This window comes from Zootoca vivipara, chromosome 1 (assembly GCF_965207765.1).
Source record: "Zootoca vivipara chromosome 1, rZooViv2.hap1.1, whole genome shotgun sequence".
NCBI classification, from domain to species: Eukaryota; Metazoa; Chordata; class Lepidosauria; order Squamata; family Lacertidae; genus Zootoca; species Zootoca vivipara.
The window spans coordinates 3,819,022-3,831,804 of record NC_142582.1 but is presented as its reverse complement, the minus strand read 5'-3'; the positions used below and the strand labels follow the sequence as shown (position 1 = coordinate 3,831,804).

At 42.3% G+C, this 12,783-nt stretch overlaps 1 protein-coding gene across 7 annotated transcripts in view; it reads right to left on the bottom strand.

The window, feature by feature from the left end:
* Positions 1-12,783, bottom strand: part of FN1 (fibronectin 1) — an 81,107-nt gene that overhangs the window by 42,326 nt on the left and 25,998 nt on the right. For all 7 annotated transcript variants that reach the window (XM_088666791.1, XM_088666577.1, XM_088666616.1 and 4 more), the window contains exons 12-20: positions 12,452-12,580; positions 10,562-10,705; positions 6,712-6,833; positions 5,231-5,408; positions 3,443-3,619; positions 2,825-2,953; positions 2,616-2,705; positions 2,031-2,225; positions 1,376-1,648 (exon numbers count right to left, since the gene is read on the bottom strand). In XM_088666791.1, coding sequence (XP_088522917.1) covers positions 1,376-1,648; positions 2,031-2,225; positions 2,616-2,705; positions 2,825-2,953; positions 3,443-3,619; positions 5,231-5,408; positions 6,712-6,833; positions 10,562-10,705; positions 12,452-12,580 — 1,437 coding nt within the window. The remainder of the gene's footprint in view (positions 1-1,375; positions 1,649-2,030; positions 2,226-2,615; positions 2,706-2,824; positions 2,954-3,442; positions 3,620-5,230; positions 5,409-6,711; positions 6,834-10,561; positions 10,706-12,451; positions 12,581-12,783) is intronic.

Below are 12,783 nucleotides of genomic sequence, written 5' to 3'. Positions count from 1 at the left end.
GAATCTGGGCTCTTATCCAAGTTGGCAGAGTGCTTTATACTTGTCCTGGATATTTTGAGATATTTTAAAGGGGCACAGGTACCTACTCTTTCTTTCTTGGGTTTGTTTCTTACATAAACACATACTGTACCAACTATTGTACTGTTCCCCTTATGCAGAATGTCTTTAAAGGTAAAGGTAACCCCTGACCGTTAGGGTCCAGTCGCGGACAACTCTGGGGTTGCGACGCTCATCTCACTTTATTGGCCAAGGGAGCCGGCAGACAGCTTCCGGGTCATGTGGGCAGCATGACTAAGCCACTTCTGGTGAACCAGAGCAGCTCATGGAAACACCGTTTACCTTCCCGCCGGAGCGGTACCTATTTATCTACTTGCATGTGACGTGCTTTCGAACTGCTAAGTTGGCAGGAGCTGGGACCGAGCAACGGGAGCTCACCCCGTCGTGGGGATTCGAACCGCCAACCTTCTGATCGGCAAGCCCTAGGCTCTGTGGTTTAGACCACAGCACTACCTGCATCTTTAGTTACAGCAATTAACAACCACGCTCACAAAATCTACAGTTCTATCCCTTCATTGCATAGCAAAGAGGCAATACTTGTATGTTTCCAAAACTTTTAAACTAAATTATGATTATATAGGTTTGTTGTACAGATGAAAGGAAAAGATCCATAGATTTCATAAGCAAGTATTCAATTGGTCTGAAGGACTAGTTATCTTGAAGGACTTTGGGGGGGGTGTTATCAGAGGATCATTCCTTGGGAAATCTTGTCTGTTCTCTTTCCCCATATATTTCAATTATAGCACAGGATTTATGTGAATGTTTTTCAAAATGTGATCATAATGTATGGAAAGCAGAGTTGCAGACACCAGTTACCAGCTCAGGCCATGCCTATGAAGAATAGCTGTACTCAGCACTACTACATTTGGGATCTGATCCATCACTACCCTCAAAATACACAATTTTAAAATTGTAACACAATGACCGCACAGTAGATTGCTATTTTGCTTTACCCTGTCAAGATCATGTTGACATTCTGCATTAATAAGTGTTTTGAGTTTTATAAAGACAGTGGCTGTGACCAAGAATCCTTATGTGTGAGTGCCTATGCATGCGCACAATATTTAATTCAACAGTCTCCACCACCAACTGTTTTTTTAAAACTCTCATGATCTCAAAAAAAGGAAGTCTCAAGTTCAGTTGGAAGGAACTCCTGAACCAGAAAAGTAGCATATGATAAAGAAATTCTCTTGCTGAACTATTCTGGCCACTAATTTCCACATATCTAATTGTAAATAAATATTTGTGAAATATTGAGATTTCTGGCAGGGTGAGGTTGGAACAAATATATAAACATAGTTAAAGGAAATTTACTTACTGGTTGTTTGTTCTCCAGTCAGTGGCTCACTTTCTGTGCCCTGCCCTAGGGCATAGACCTTGAAAACATAGGTTGTTCCAGGCAAAAGCTCTGTGACCTCAGCAAACGAATACCTAGTAACGGGCAGCCTCTGACCATGTTCACCAGGGCGGTTAACTGGGATCGCTTCTACGCGATAGCCGGTCACAGCACTTTCAGGGGGGGTCCACATGATGGTGATTTTGACATCTGTGACTTCCACAAACTGCAATTCCTTGGGTGAAGGAATCACACCTAGCCAGAAAGATGCACAAGGTACACTGAATTGCAAAGTGACTGCAAGGGCAAGGAGGAGGGCTACCCTGGACCCCATATTACAACTGCCCTTTTCATGCTGCCACATTTTGAAAGTAACTGCCCGGTGGGAATGGTTTGAATGTAACCAAAACTAAGTAAAAAGAATGCCCGTTACATCCCACTACCATATCATAGAGGAATTGATGTTCCCTTTTCCAAGGTCCCTCAAAACTCCTTCCCATTGTGTCACTCAAGAAAACCAATCAGCTTCTGGTGGAGTTGGATGAATCCAGGAGGTCCAGTTCCTCTTTCACATTTGGAGGGTGATGTTGATTTGGAGGGACATAGGGAAGAGCAGTGGAAATATAGTAGGCCTTACCTTCCTGTGGTGCTCCTGTGGTCGTCTTCTGGATGAAAATAGGAGAGCTCTCCTGATTCTCTTCCACGGCATAAATGCTAATATTGTATTGGACACCAGGCATCAAGTCACTGAGCGTCACCGAGGTAGCAGACTCTGGTAGGTTGAGTTCTGTACTGCTGCCTTCCACGGATGGAGTATAGACAATTCGGTAACCTAACATAGCCAGAAATACATGGTTAGCCCATGACACAGTAACAAAACCAAATGGGAGACACCTGCTCATCCCTATGTTGAATTGGCCACCGTTATTCTTCAAGCCTTTATTTGATCCTGTACACTTCAGAAAATGAGGACTAATGAGCCTGCATAAATTAAAATTTAGGAGGAATATAACTTTATGAATCACAATTCTTCAGAGCCCTCTGTTTTTCTTAGACAGGCAGCAGGACTGAGAGTCACCTCCTGCATGCCTGAAATATATACTTTTTTGTGTATAAAGGGTTTAGCCCTCAGCTCTACTGCTCTGCGTTTGACTCTCTTACAACTGAAGAAAAACAAAATGCACCAAAATTTAAAAAACCGATACAAGTAAATGAGCCAGACCTGTGATTGGAGCTTCTGGTCTGTTCCAGCTCACAACAATTGAAGTGTCATCAACCTTTTCTACATGGTGTTCTGGAGGGGCATCAGGTGCTGTTTAAGGAGAGAGAGAAATATGAAAGTCATGGCACAAAAAGGAAATGACCAGCTTCAAAGGGAAAACATGGTGGCATGGTGTCTTTCCTTGCCAAATATTGTGTGATCCAACATACCTGTTGTCTGTGTGGTAGACAGAATTAAATCCTGCTCTCCCTCTTCTGAGAGCTCATAGACCTTGACGACGTAATTGCGACCCGGAAGCAAGTCGGAGATACTAACCGAATTGACTGTGCTTGGAAGATCTTTAAAAAGAAGAGATGAAAAACAGGGGATGTTTGTTATGTGCAAACAAACAAATAACCAGGATTCTAGTGCTACAATCCTATGCACATACTTCGGTGTAAACCCCAATGAGTTCAGCAGGAATTCTTTTGAAGAAAACATGTACCGGATTGGACTGCACTGGGCACTTCTGAAAACTCTCCAAAAAACCTGGAGTGAAACTCACCTGGCAAGAAATTAAGAGGCATAATCTGCCTGAATGAAGCCTCCATACACAATTGTATGCAGTTTCAGAAAATTCTAAATAATTCATATATCTAAAATTGAGAGACTTAGATTTTCAATAGCAGAACGAAAGTTAGGCAGCAATCCTTAACATAGCTGGGATTCAAAGGGACTTACTTTTGAGTAGACATTGCTATGAGGACCACCATGCTAGACAAGCTTTATAGGTTGAAATGAAATTAACCCTATTATGTCATCTGCGACTGATGCTCATCCAATCTTACCCAAGTACTTTGGCTCATCCCCATCTTCACTCAGTACATATTCCACACGGAATCCTGAGATAGTGTCTGAAGCAGAAACCCAGGAAACCACAAAACTATTGGCTGTAATTTCTGTGATGGATTCTGAGATAGAAACCACAGAAGGAAGGGCTGTCGTTTCTCCCATCACATGAGTACCTGCAAAGCAAAATTAATATATCAGCAATATTTTCATGGAAGGAAAGACAGGAGAAATCAAGAGCTATTGCTTTACATAGGCTTTGATTTTATGCAAAAGTTTGTTTTAAAACAGACTTTTAATACTTATTTATTCTTGTTAATTAAATTATGGGTTAAAACTGATAGCAAAGGGGCTGAACAATGGGGTGATATGGGAGGATTTCTCCCCTCCCGAATGAAACCAGGACATCAATAAACCCTTGCAACTTGGCTGGCTCCCTGACGGCAGAACACTCAAGGCCTCTGGGTTGGTGTTGTCATTGTTAAAGGACAGCAGTAGATGATTTAAAAAAAAAAGTTAAAAGCTTCATTTATAAATCCTACATAGTTCTTTTAGCAAAAAACTGCAAAACCCGAGCTGTTGAGAAGTCCATAGGCAGCCTCACATTGTAAGACCAACGGAAGACACAAATACGCACTGGAAAGGGAAGACCAAGGGGAAGCTACAGATTTTGAGATGTACAAGCAAATATTCATACCACTTGGCAACCTCTTACTTTAAGGTAAGAAAGACCAGGAAAACAAATATCCCCTGTACCCCTCCACATAAGATATTATGGTGGAAAGTGAACCGCTTTGACTTCACCCACAAAAAAAGTCCTGCATTTGCTTGTTTGCAATTTGGCAGGTTTAATCCATTGTGGAGGAGCTTGTGTGCTTATGAATTTCATCCACTTTAGCAAAAAGGTGAAAACTTTACAGCCATTTTTAGATTCCCCATCATAGTGAATGGCGAACACAGAGGTTTGTTTTATACGGAGGGTCTCAGAACCTGGAACAGATCAAAGTAGGGCTGGGCGCGCGCACACACACACACACAGAATGATATATCAGTTATGTATATCACAATGTTTAACCAGTGATATGTGTCACAATGTTGAAAACCAGACAAGGCAGTCTCGAGCAGGTCGCACGGCCTGGTGCTGAGGGGCGGAGATCGCTCTGGCGCCCCCGCCCTCGCAGGTCGCAGCATGGTTTCCGCGCGGCGCCCTGCCTACCGGCCCGGCGCCCTATCACACCGCGCCACCGGGGGTCTACCTAAAGCCGGCCCTGAAACCAGATATTGCCCAGCCCTAGATCAAAGCAGAGAAAGCACAGAGTGACAGGGAAGCAGACTGGTATTTTTAAAAAATGCACAGTAACAAGGTGAAACGTGAGGCTACTGGATACTGTTCTCTGCCATTACTGCTGGTATAAGAAATATTATGGCAAACAATACTGTAGAACAGGCATGTCAAACCTGCAGCCCTCCAGATGTTTTGGCCTACAACTCCCATGATCCCTAGCTAGCAGGACCAGTGGTTGGGGAAGATGGGAATTGTAGTCCAAAACATCTGGAGGGCCGCAGGTTTGACATGCCTGCTGTAGAACAAGAGCTGGCCATGTGCTAACAGCACAGCAACTACCAGTTCTAATATATGCCTGTTCCCTGCTTCAAGACTGATACACATTAAAGTGAATACTACCAGCACTGCAAACCAAATGTCTTTAATATTATTAGTTATTATTTATTGAATTTGTATACCATCCTGTACCTGGAGGTTAGCGAGACAATGAAATACTGCTTACTTGAAATAGCTGTGGTGCTAGAGGTGGTGAATTCAAAGCGGGTGACTTCTCTCTGGCCATAGTGCTGGACACTAATAAGCTGCCCCTCATAGACGATACCAGGTTTCAGGCCTGAGATAGTGTAAGAATTATAATAGCCTGGGATGGTGGCCTCTTTCCACTTCACTCTGGAATTTTTCTAAAGGAGCAAAACACAGAGGATATTAGGACAGGAATATGACAACAGAGGAAGTCCATGTATCTCCATTATGAGGAAGATTCTCATTTGCTTCCATTTCTAAATATTGTATGTATTTCCTTTACGGGAAAATGATATGGAAGGAGCAGGTGCTGCTTAAAGGAATGCAGAACAAAAGCTTCTTTCAACACTTCTGTCTCATGGACCAATCCATATTTCGAAGAGCAAGTGACACATGCACCATTTTGAATGCACGGTTTGTGATATATCCACTGCAGTTCAGAGAACAATGTACGCAAGGCTCCTGCAGCTTGCTTGTAGGAGAGGAACTTGCATAGTTTTAGCTTGTATGACAAACACCTGCCAAAACTCTCTTCAGTGCAACTATAAAATGTGCAGGAGCACATGCCCTCTTCTTCATCTGGTCCCAAAACAGTCTTTAGCAATCTCCTTCATTAGAAGGCTGGATCTTTTGAAGTGCCTCTATGTAAGGCCCCTTTGGAGGCCTCACTCCGGGAAATCAAGCAGCATTGCCGTGGCAGCTTGCGCACAGACAGCAACTCATCCATTAACTGCTGCATGTTTCCTATTGCAGCAGGAGTGAGGTGAAGCAAGGAACCACTAGACTTCCATCTGACCCCATGAAGCTGGTGGCTCTACCCCAATGCCTCTGACTGAGCCACTCATTGCCAAATACATGATATTTGTGGCACTTTGCTTGTTCCCAAGACCTAATCCCTGCCTCCCTTGGCAGCTACTTTGACACCATTCTTTTCATCTCGAAAAGGGTCCTTCTTCACTATACAACCCAGACTAATTATGGGTCATTGGGTGGAAGTGATGGCACACTACCACTTAGCCAATCAGATTTGGCTGCATCTCTTGACTTCGCCTGAAATGACGGAAAGGAACATATTCCTGTAACCATTGCAATGAAGTTGCTGCCATTTTTACTGACCTCTGCTTAGGAAGCATCAGCCCAGTGATCACATGGCTCCCCTGTCTACCACGAACATTTTCACCAGTGCCCATAGTCCTCCCTGCAAAATCCAGCTGCAAATCTGAGGATGGGTGTTTCAACCCAGTTCATCCTCTTGGTTTAGGCTAGGCCACCAACCTTGGCACACTTACAGAAGATAGAGATTGTTAAGTCCTGAAATGAATTTAGCCTTAAGAGTAAAAAAAATTACTCCTATTGTATTGCCATGGTAGATTGTAATAACAAAATTTCATCTGCTTGCAAAAGACTTCTAGATTCTTGGGAATAAAAAAAAGTTGCTCCACAAATGACACATGTGCTTACTGGTTTCCATCGGAGGATGTACTTGGAAATGTGAGAGGATTCAGGTGCAACCCACTGGACAGGATGAGAATCAGGATGAATTGGGACATCTGTGATAATAACTTGAACAGGGCCGGTAGAACCTAAAATATAATTTTTCCCCATTAGTCTACTTACAGCTACATCTATGCATCTTTTTCAAGTACATTTATTTTCGTATTTCCCTCCTGTCTCCAATATTCTTAGTCCACCTACATTGTACAGTAATATGAGGATCATGTTCAACTTTTTTTTCTTTTTGGCAAAACACAACATAATCTTCAAAAGTTACCGGATTTTTCTGTGCATAACACGCCCCCCGCCCCCCGTGTATAACATGTCCCCTATTTTTGGGGACTCAAATTTATGAAAATGGGGGAAGATGACCCCCGTGTATAAGATGACCCCCGTTTTTTAACATTCTTTTGGAGTAAAAAAAATAACAACCTAGTCATATACACAGACAAGTACGGTATTCTCATGGTGGGATTCACCAGCAAATGAAATGTGGAAGCAGGTAATATACACAAGTTTTTGTGATGTTGGCACATCACAAAAGGAGTGTGATATGGCTGCTGCATTACACATGCAAGGGATTTCCAAATGTCTTGCATTAATTTTCAAATCAAACCACACTCAGAACTTACTGGTTCCCCTTTTCCCTCTTTTATGCTCATAACAACCAGGTGAGGTAGGTCAGACTGAGAGTTAGCGATTTGCCAGGTCACCCACGAGCATAAAAAGTTATTAAATTCACAGCCCCTGTTTTTCATTTTATAGATGCTCAACTCATTTTAACCTTCGGTTTGTTTGTTTTGTGCCACCTGCATCAAATTTCCAGCTAAATGCTGATTCAGTACAGCTTCTGAATGAGTGTATGGTGTTTAGTGAGCAAGACTTACAATCCCCACAGCACATCAGCAAGGAACTGTCTGGCTCTGTGGAAACCTCTGTTATTTTAGCAATTAAATTCTTCCTTTTAAAGAAGTTTCCCTTTGGTAACTTGTTTGGACAACTGTACAGAATACATACCTGTGGAAACTTTTTAAAGCTTCCATAAAAACAAGCCCCCTCCCATGCTGGGGGCTAGCTTTGAAATGGTCTCAACTGCCAAATAAGATACTCAGGAACTGGGTTGTTTGATTTACCTGCACATTTTCCACCCACCGTGTATCTAAGAAGAGGCCTTGGCTACAATTCTGAGGGTACACATATTTCACATAACTCCTTGAGATGGGTTGTTGTAACAGTCGCACAAGAACACCAGGACTCAATTATAACGGCAAAAGCCAACCAGAGGAACCTGAGGACTTGACTCAAGTGTTTTCATTTCACGTGCCTCAAGATATCGCTTTGGAGTAGTGATACTCGTGCAGGCCACACTCCACCTCATGTTCTATTTCCTGTGTCTCACTGCTCAACCAGCCCCAAAATAAAGGTAAAGGTAAAGGGACCCCTGACCATTAGGTCCAGTCGTGACCGACTCTGGGGTTGCGCGCTCATCTCGCATTATTGGCCGAGGGAGCCGGCGTATAGCTTCCAGGTCATGTGGCCAGCATGACAAAGCCGCTCCTGGCAAACCAGAGCAGCACATGGAAACGCCGTTTACCTTCCCGCTGTAGCGGTTCCTATTTATCTACTTGCATTTTGACGTGCTTTCGAACTGCTAGGTTGGCAGGAGTTGGGACCAAGCAACGGGAGCTCACCCCGTCACAGGGATTCAAACCGCCGACCTTCTGATCAGCAAGCCCTAGGCTCAGTGGTTTAACCACAGCGCCACCTGGGTCCCCCTGCTTTTCCTTAGGACATCCCTATTTTCATGGAGAAATGTTGGAGGGTATGGAGTTATGCGACCCACTAGTCAAGCGCCACCTGGGTCCCCTAAATAAGTCTTGCTATTTTCATGGGCGCTATCTCAGAATTGTTATTCTGAGGTCATAGAACACTGCCCACAGGAACAAGGAATCCCAGGGTGTTTCAGCCCTGGATGCGTGCTGACCCTCCAGAGTCAGCATTATTGTTCCTCTGGCGAACTGTGAATCCCACAAAGTATTCTTTGTCACAAAGAAGGCCTAATCTAAGAAAACCAGTCCTTAATTTTCCATCTACTACTGCCCCTCAAAGAATGTTAACTGGCAGCAGTCATGGGAAGAGTCGAATCCAGTTCTCCAGCTTCCTATGGGAACAATCTTCCATGTGGACAGTTCTAGGAATTGTTTTGTGCAACTGTGACATTGTTAAATGCCTTGAACATGTCAATGGAAAAGCAGGATATTAACTCAACAAATAAATAACCTTGAGTGGGGCTGTGAAATTGGTCTGGGCTGCATTTCATTCAACATTTACTGTTCCCATCTCAGTACAAAACATACATATTTTGCAACAGGTGGAGCATAGTACACGCATGTTTAAATGTATGCCACTTTTCTCCTGCAAAATTCATAAAAATGGAACCCAGTTCTTTCCTGATTACTACTTACTTTTCCCAAGAAAAGTTTGTGTTACTATGTTCTCAGCTGGTGCAAGTTACGTGTACTCAGTTATCTATACGAGAGAACAAAATGCAAAGAGCAAAATCGCTTCCTTCTTCAACCTCTTGGACATTCCCTTGAATAAACAAATTAGAAGTTCCAATTTGGGTGAGCACATAAGTGGATGAATGGATAACCCTGCCTTGCAGTGATGGGATTTAACTACCTTTTAGAACTTTCTGGCCATATAATCCTGCAGCCAAGTTCACTGACCCACAGCAAAGCAAGACAGCAAGACTGTCTCGGTCTCCCCCTAACAAAATACTATATATTTCTCACTGACTCAGCCTGGAACAGAGGTATCTTTTGTTCCTTCATCTTCAATGGTGTAGGATATGCAACTATGCTTGAGTTAACACACAACAGAGCTCCAGTCCAACCTCAAACCCTGTCTAATCCTATATCAGCAAAAAATTGGGAAGAAAAAAAGACACACTTCCCAAGCAAGTCTTGCAATTCCAGGGCTGTAATCCCAGAATCAATATGCGGAAGCAATAAACTCCTGCTTACTCACAAGTTATTTATTTTATGGGATAACTAGGCCACCACCTACCATTAGGCACTGTTATGCTCATCTGTAAATTTAAAAGCTAGCAAAAACAAAGCTGCAAATGCAGTTTGCAAGCCCAAAGGTTAACTCAACAGCCTCTCTTATCAATGTATGTGCATAAGGCTGGAGCAGAACAAACAAACTCATATCAACCACATCTATGTAAAATTCCTGGAACTGGATGATCAGGACAGTTCAAACATTTTGTTCAGAGAGCTGATCATGCCAGTTACTACAAGCTATCATCCTTGCCACAAAGCTGTTAGAAGTATAGAAGCAGCCCCACCAGGAGGGGGGGGGAGTATCCAACAGTGAGCTTCAAAATCCTTTTTTTTAAATAAAAAAAATCACTCTGACGGCTAAAAGAAGGAAAGGTGTGTGCAAGTGAAGAGTAAGCATTGCCCTGAAAATCAATATGGCAAAGAGGCAGCTGGAAGGATGCTAAAATGATAATAATTTAAAAATCACAATGTCAATAGTATAAGAGACCCAAATGTACAATGGAAATAACATTAAAGACATGCAGGTTTAATTCATGGGACACATGATTACTTTCTAACTTCTCTCTCTTACATTAAAAACATGATCAAAACCCTAAAAAATAAGATTCTTAGGAAACCGGATTCTCTGCAAAGTTCTGATCACATGGAATCACTGAAAATAAGAAAACATGCTCAAAGGATACATACTGGATCCTTTAATACAACAACAACAACAACAACAACGGATTGTTCATCCCATAGCTTCTTACCTGTGTACGCAGTCAAAGGCTGGCAGTGCCACTCTCCAATACCACGTCCATAACAGTAGCACTGGTATCTGACACCATGGACGTGCTTCTCCCACGAATCCCCAATCTGGTAAAAGGTCTGGCTTTCGGAATCTTGGCACTGGTCTGAAAGCAGAAAACCAAGTGGGAAATGTGTGGTTATTTCACAGCAGTTTCAAGTGTGGGCTTCTTCAGGCTTACAGACTTGACACTCATCTCCACATTTCCATGTGGTCCTTTGAAATTTCCATATCCACCCCCTCCCCCAACTTGCCTGTGCTCTTCACAAGAGGTGGGGCTCCTGGCACTCTTCCCACCTATTAAGGGAAAGTCACATGCCCAAGGCCAGCTAGAAAGACTACAGCAGAGAATCCTTCAACACAACTATCACACAACCTACCATTATTAATTCTATCATGCAGACTGGAAACTAAAGCTGAGAGGAAAAGATTTAGTCAATGAGTCTGTGGCTTTCTGATGTAGTGTCTGATATGTAGGACACATGTGCCACAAATAATTGTGTAGAAGGGAATCGTTTTGGTGGGAGCAGATCTACTCATATTTCTCTAGCATTCTATTATGAAAATGTGAAAACAGCAAAGAGTGCTTTTGGGGTATGTGACAAATATACATCCCATTTGTATCTCCACCGATGGCCAAAACTTGGCTTTCTTATAAACTCAGTTCTGCTTCTGCTGATATCATGAAATAGCAAGATTTCAATGTATTTTAGGGGTGTAGAATCATGCCATTTCAATATTTAGATCTTTGTATTCTCTTCTTCACTGTCCCTGTAATTCCAAACTATACTATTAGGAGCAGAGTTTTAAGTGGAAAGTAGATTCTGAAATTCCAGAATACTTAAATGAGCCTTAATCATGTTACTTCGCATTTATCTTAGTGCACTGCAGATGGGAGCTTTATTAATGAGGTTTACTAGGTGCTAACTGCCGCAATTCCCCCCCCAAAAAAAATGCATGGCAAAGTTGGAAACAGCCCATTTTACAGAACTTTCTAACTCATTTTCAAACAAAACTCCCTTTCCCCCCAAAGAGCCATTTGCAACAGCCTCACATTTACTAAGCTGCAGAATGTGGTTCAGTAAACCTGCACAGATCTATTTTAAATGAAGAAGAACTGAACCACTAGGACCTTATAAATCTTGCCAGGAAAAACATTAAAGCTCCCCAGGGATTAAATAACCAGCTATCAAACATCCAGGCCTAAACATGCAAACAAAATTAGGAATGTTTTTTTGGTCAGAAAACAGCCATGTGTTCATTCTTAGAAATAGTCTTAGCTATGACCAGGTTCAAGAGTGCTGTTCACACAATTCAAATCTTCATTAGTCCTAGTAGAGTACAGTAAACGTCAGCCAAATAAAACAGGCTTAGCCTCAGGTAAGATAATATTTGCTAGAACTGGCTTTGAAGCTCTTTTGGTTCAAGAGACTAGAAAAACTTCATGGTGAAAGTTTCAAACTGTGTCCCCGTATGAGGAAAGGCTATGCTATTGGGGCTTTCTAGTTTGGAGAAAGGTGAGGAAGAGGGTGGATCGGGTCAAATAGAAACCAAAGTCATCTCAAAGCGTTCGTGGGAGTAGTTAAAAAAATATTCCAATTTGCAAAGTTTTAGGTAGGCAGTATTTGGTAACAGATTTTTGTAATAGTTTTACAGAGAATGCAGCCTTTAAAAGATGGGGTGATCTGACTTTAACATCAAAAATAGCTTCACACATTTATTATCATATCTGTTATCAAACTGGGGTTTGGCAAAAGCCTAACTGTTCATTAAGTGTTTCTCCCTGCCTCCCTCCTTCCCCCTCGCTCTCGCTCTCGATTATCTCAGGAAGTTCAGTTGAGAATGGACTTACCAATAGGATCACATTTCCATCTTCCCCGACCTTGACCAAAGCATGTACAGTTCAACATGTGTCCTTCCTCATGGCGTTTGTGGAAGGTCTGGTTTACATCATAGGTGACCCCATCAACTATACACTGGTCTGTTTTAAGATACAAGTACAATATTTGTGCTATTGATTACTTTGAACAAATACAGGCTACTGAGCTGATGATGCTCTATTGTGAAACAAGTTGCACAAGTTTTTCCAAAGCACAGCAAAGTAATCTACAGAGAATTAACCAATTTTCACATAAACACAGAAAACTATAGGTTTATGCAAATCAGGTTAAAATACCCCCTGCT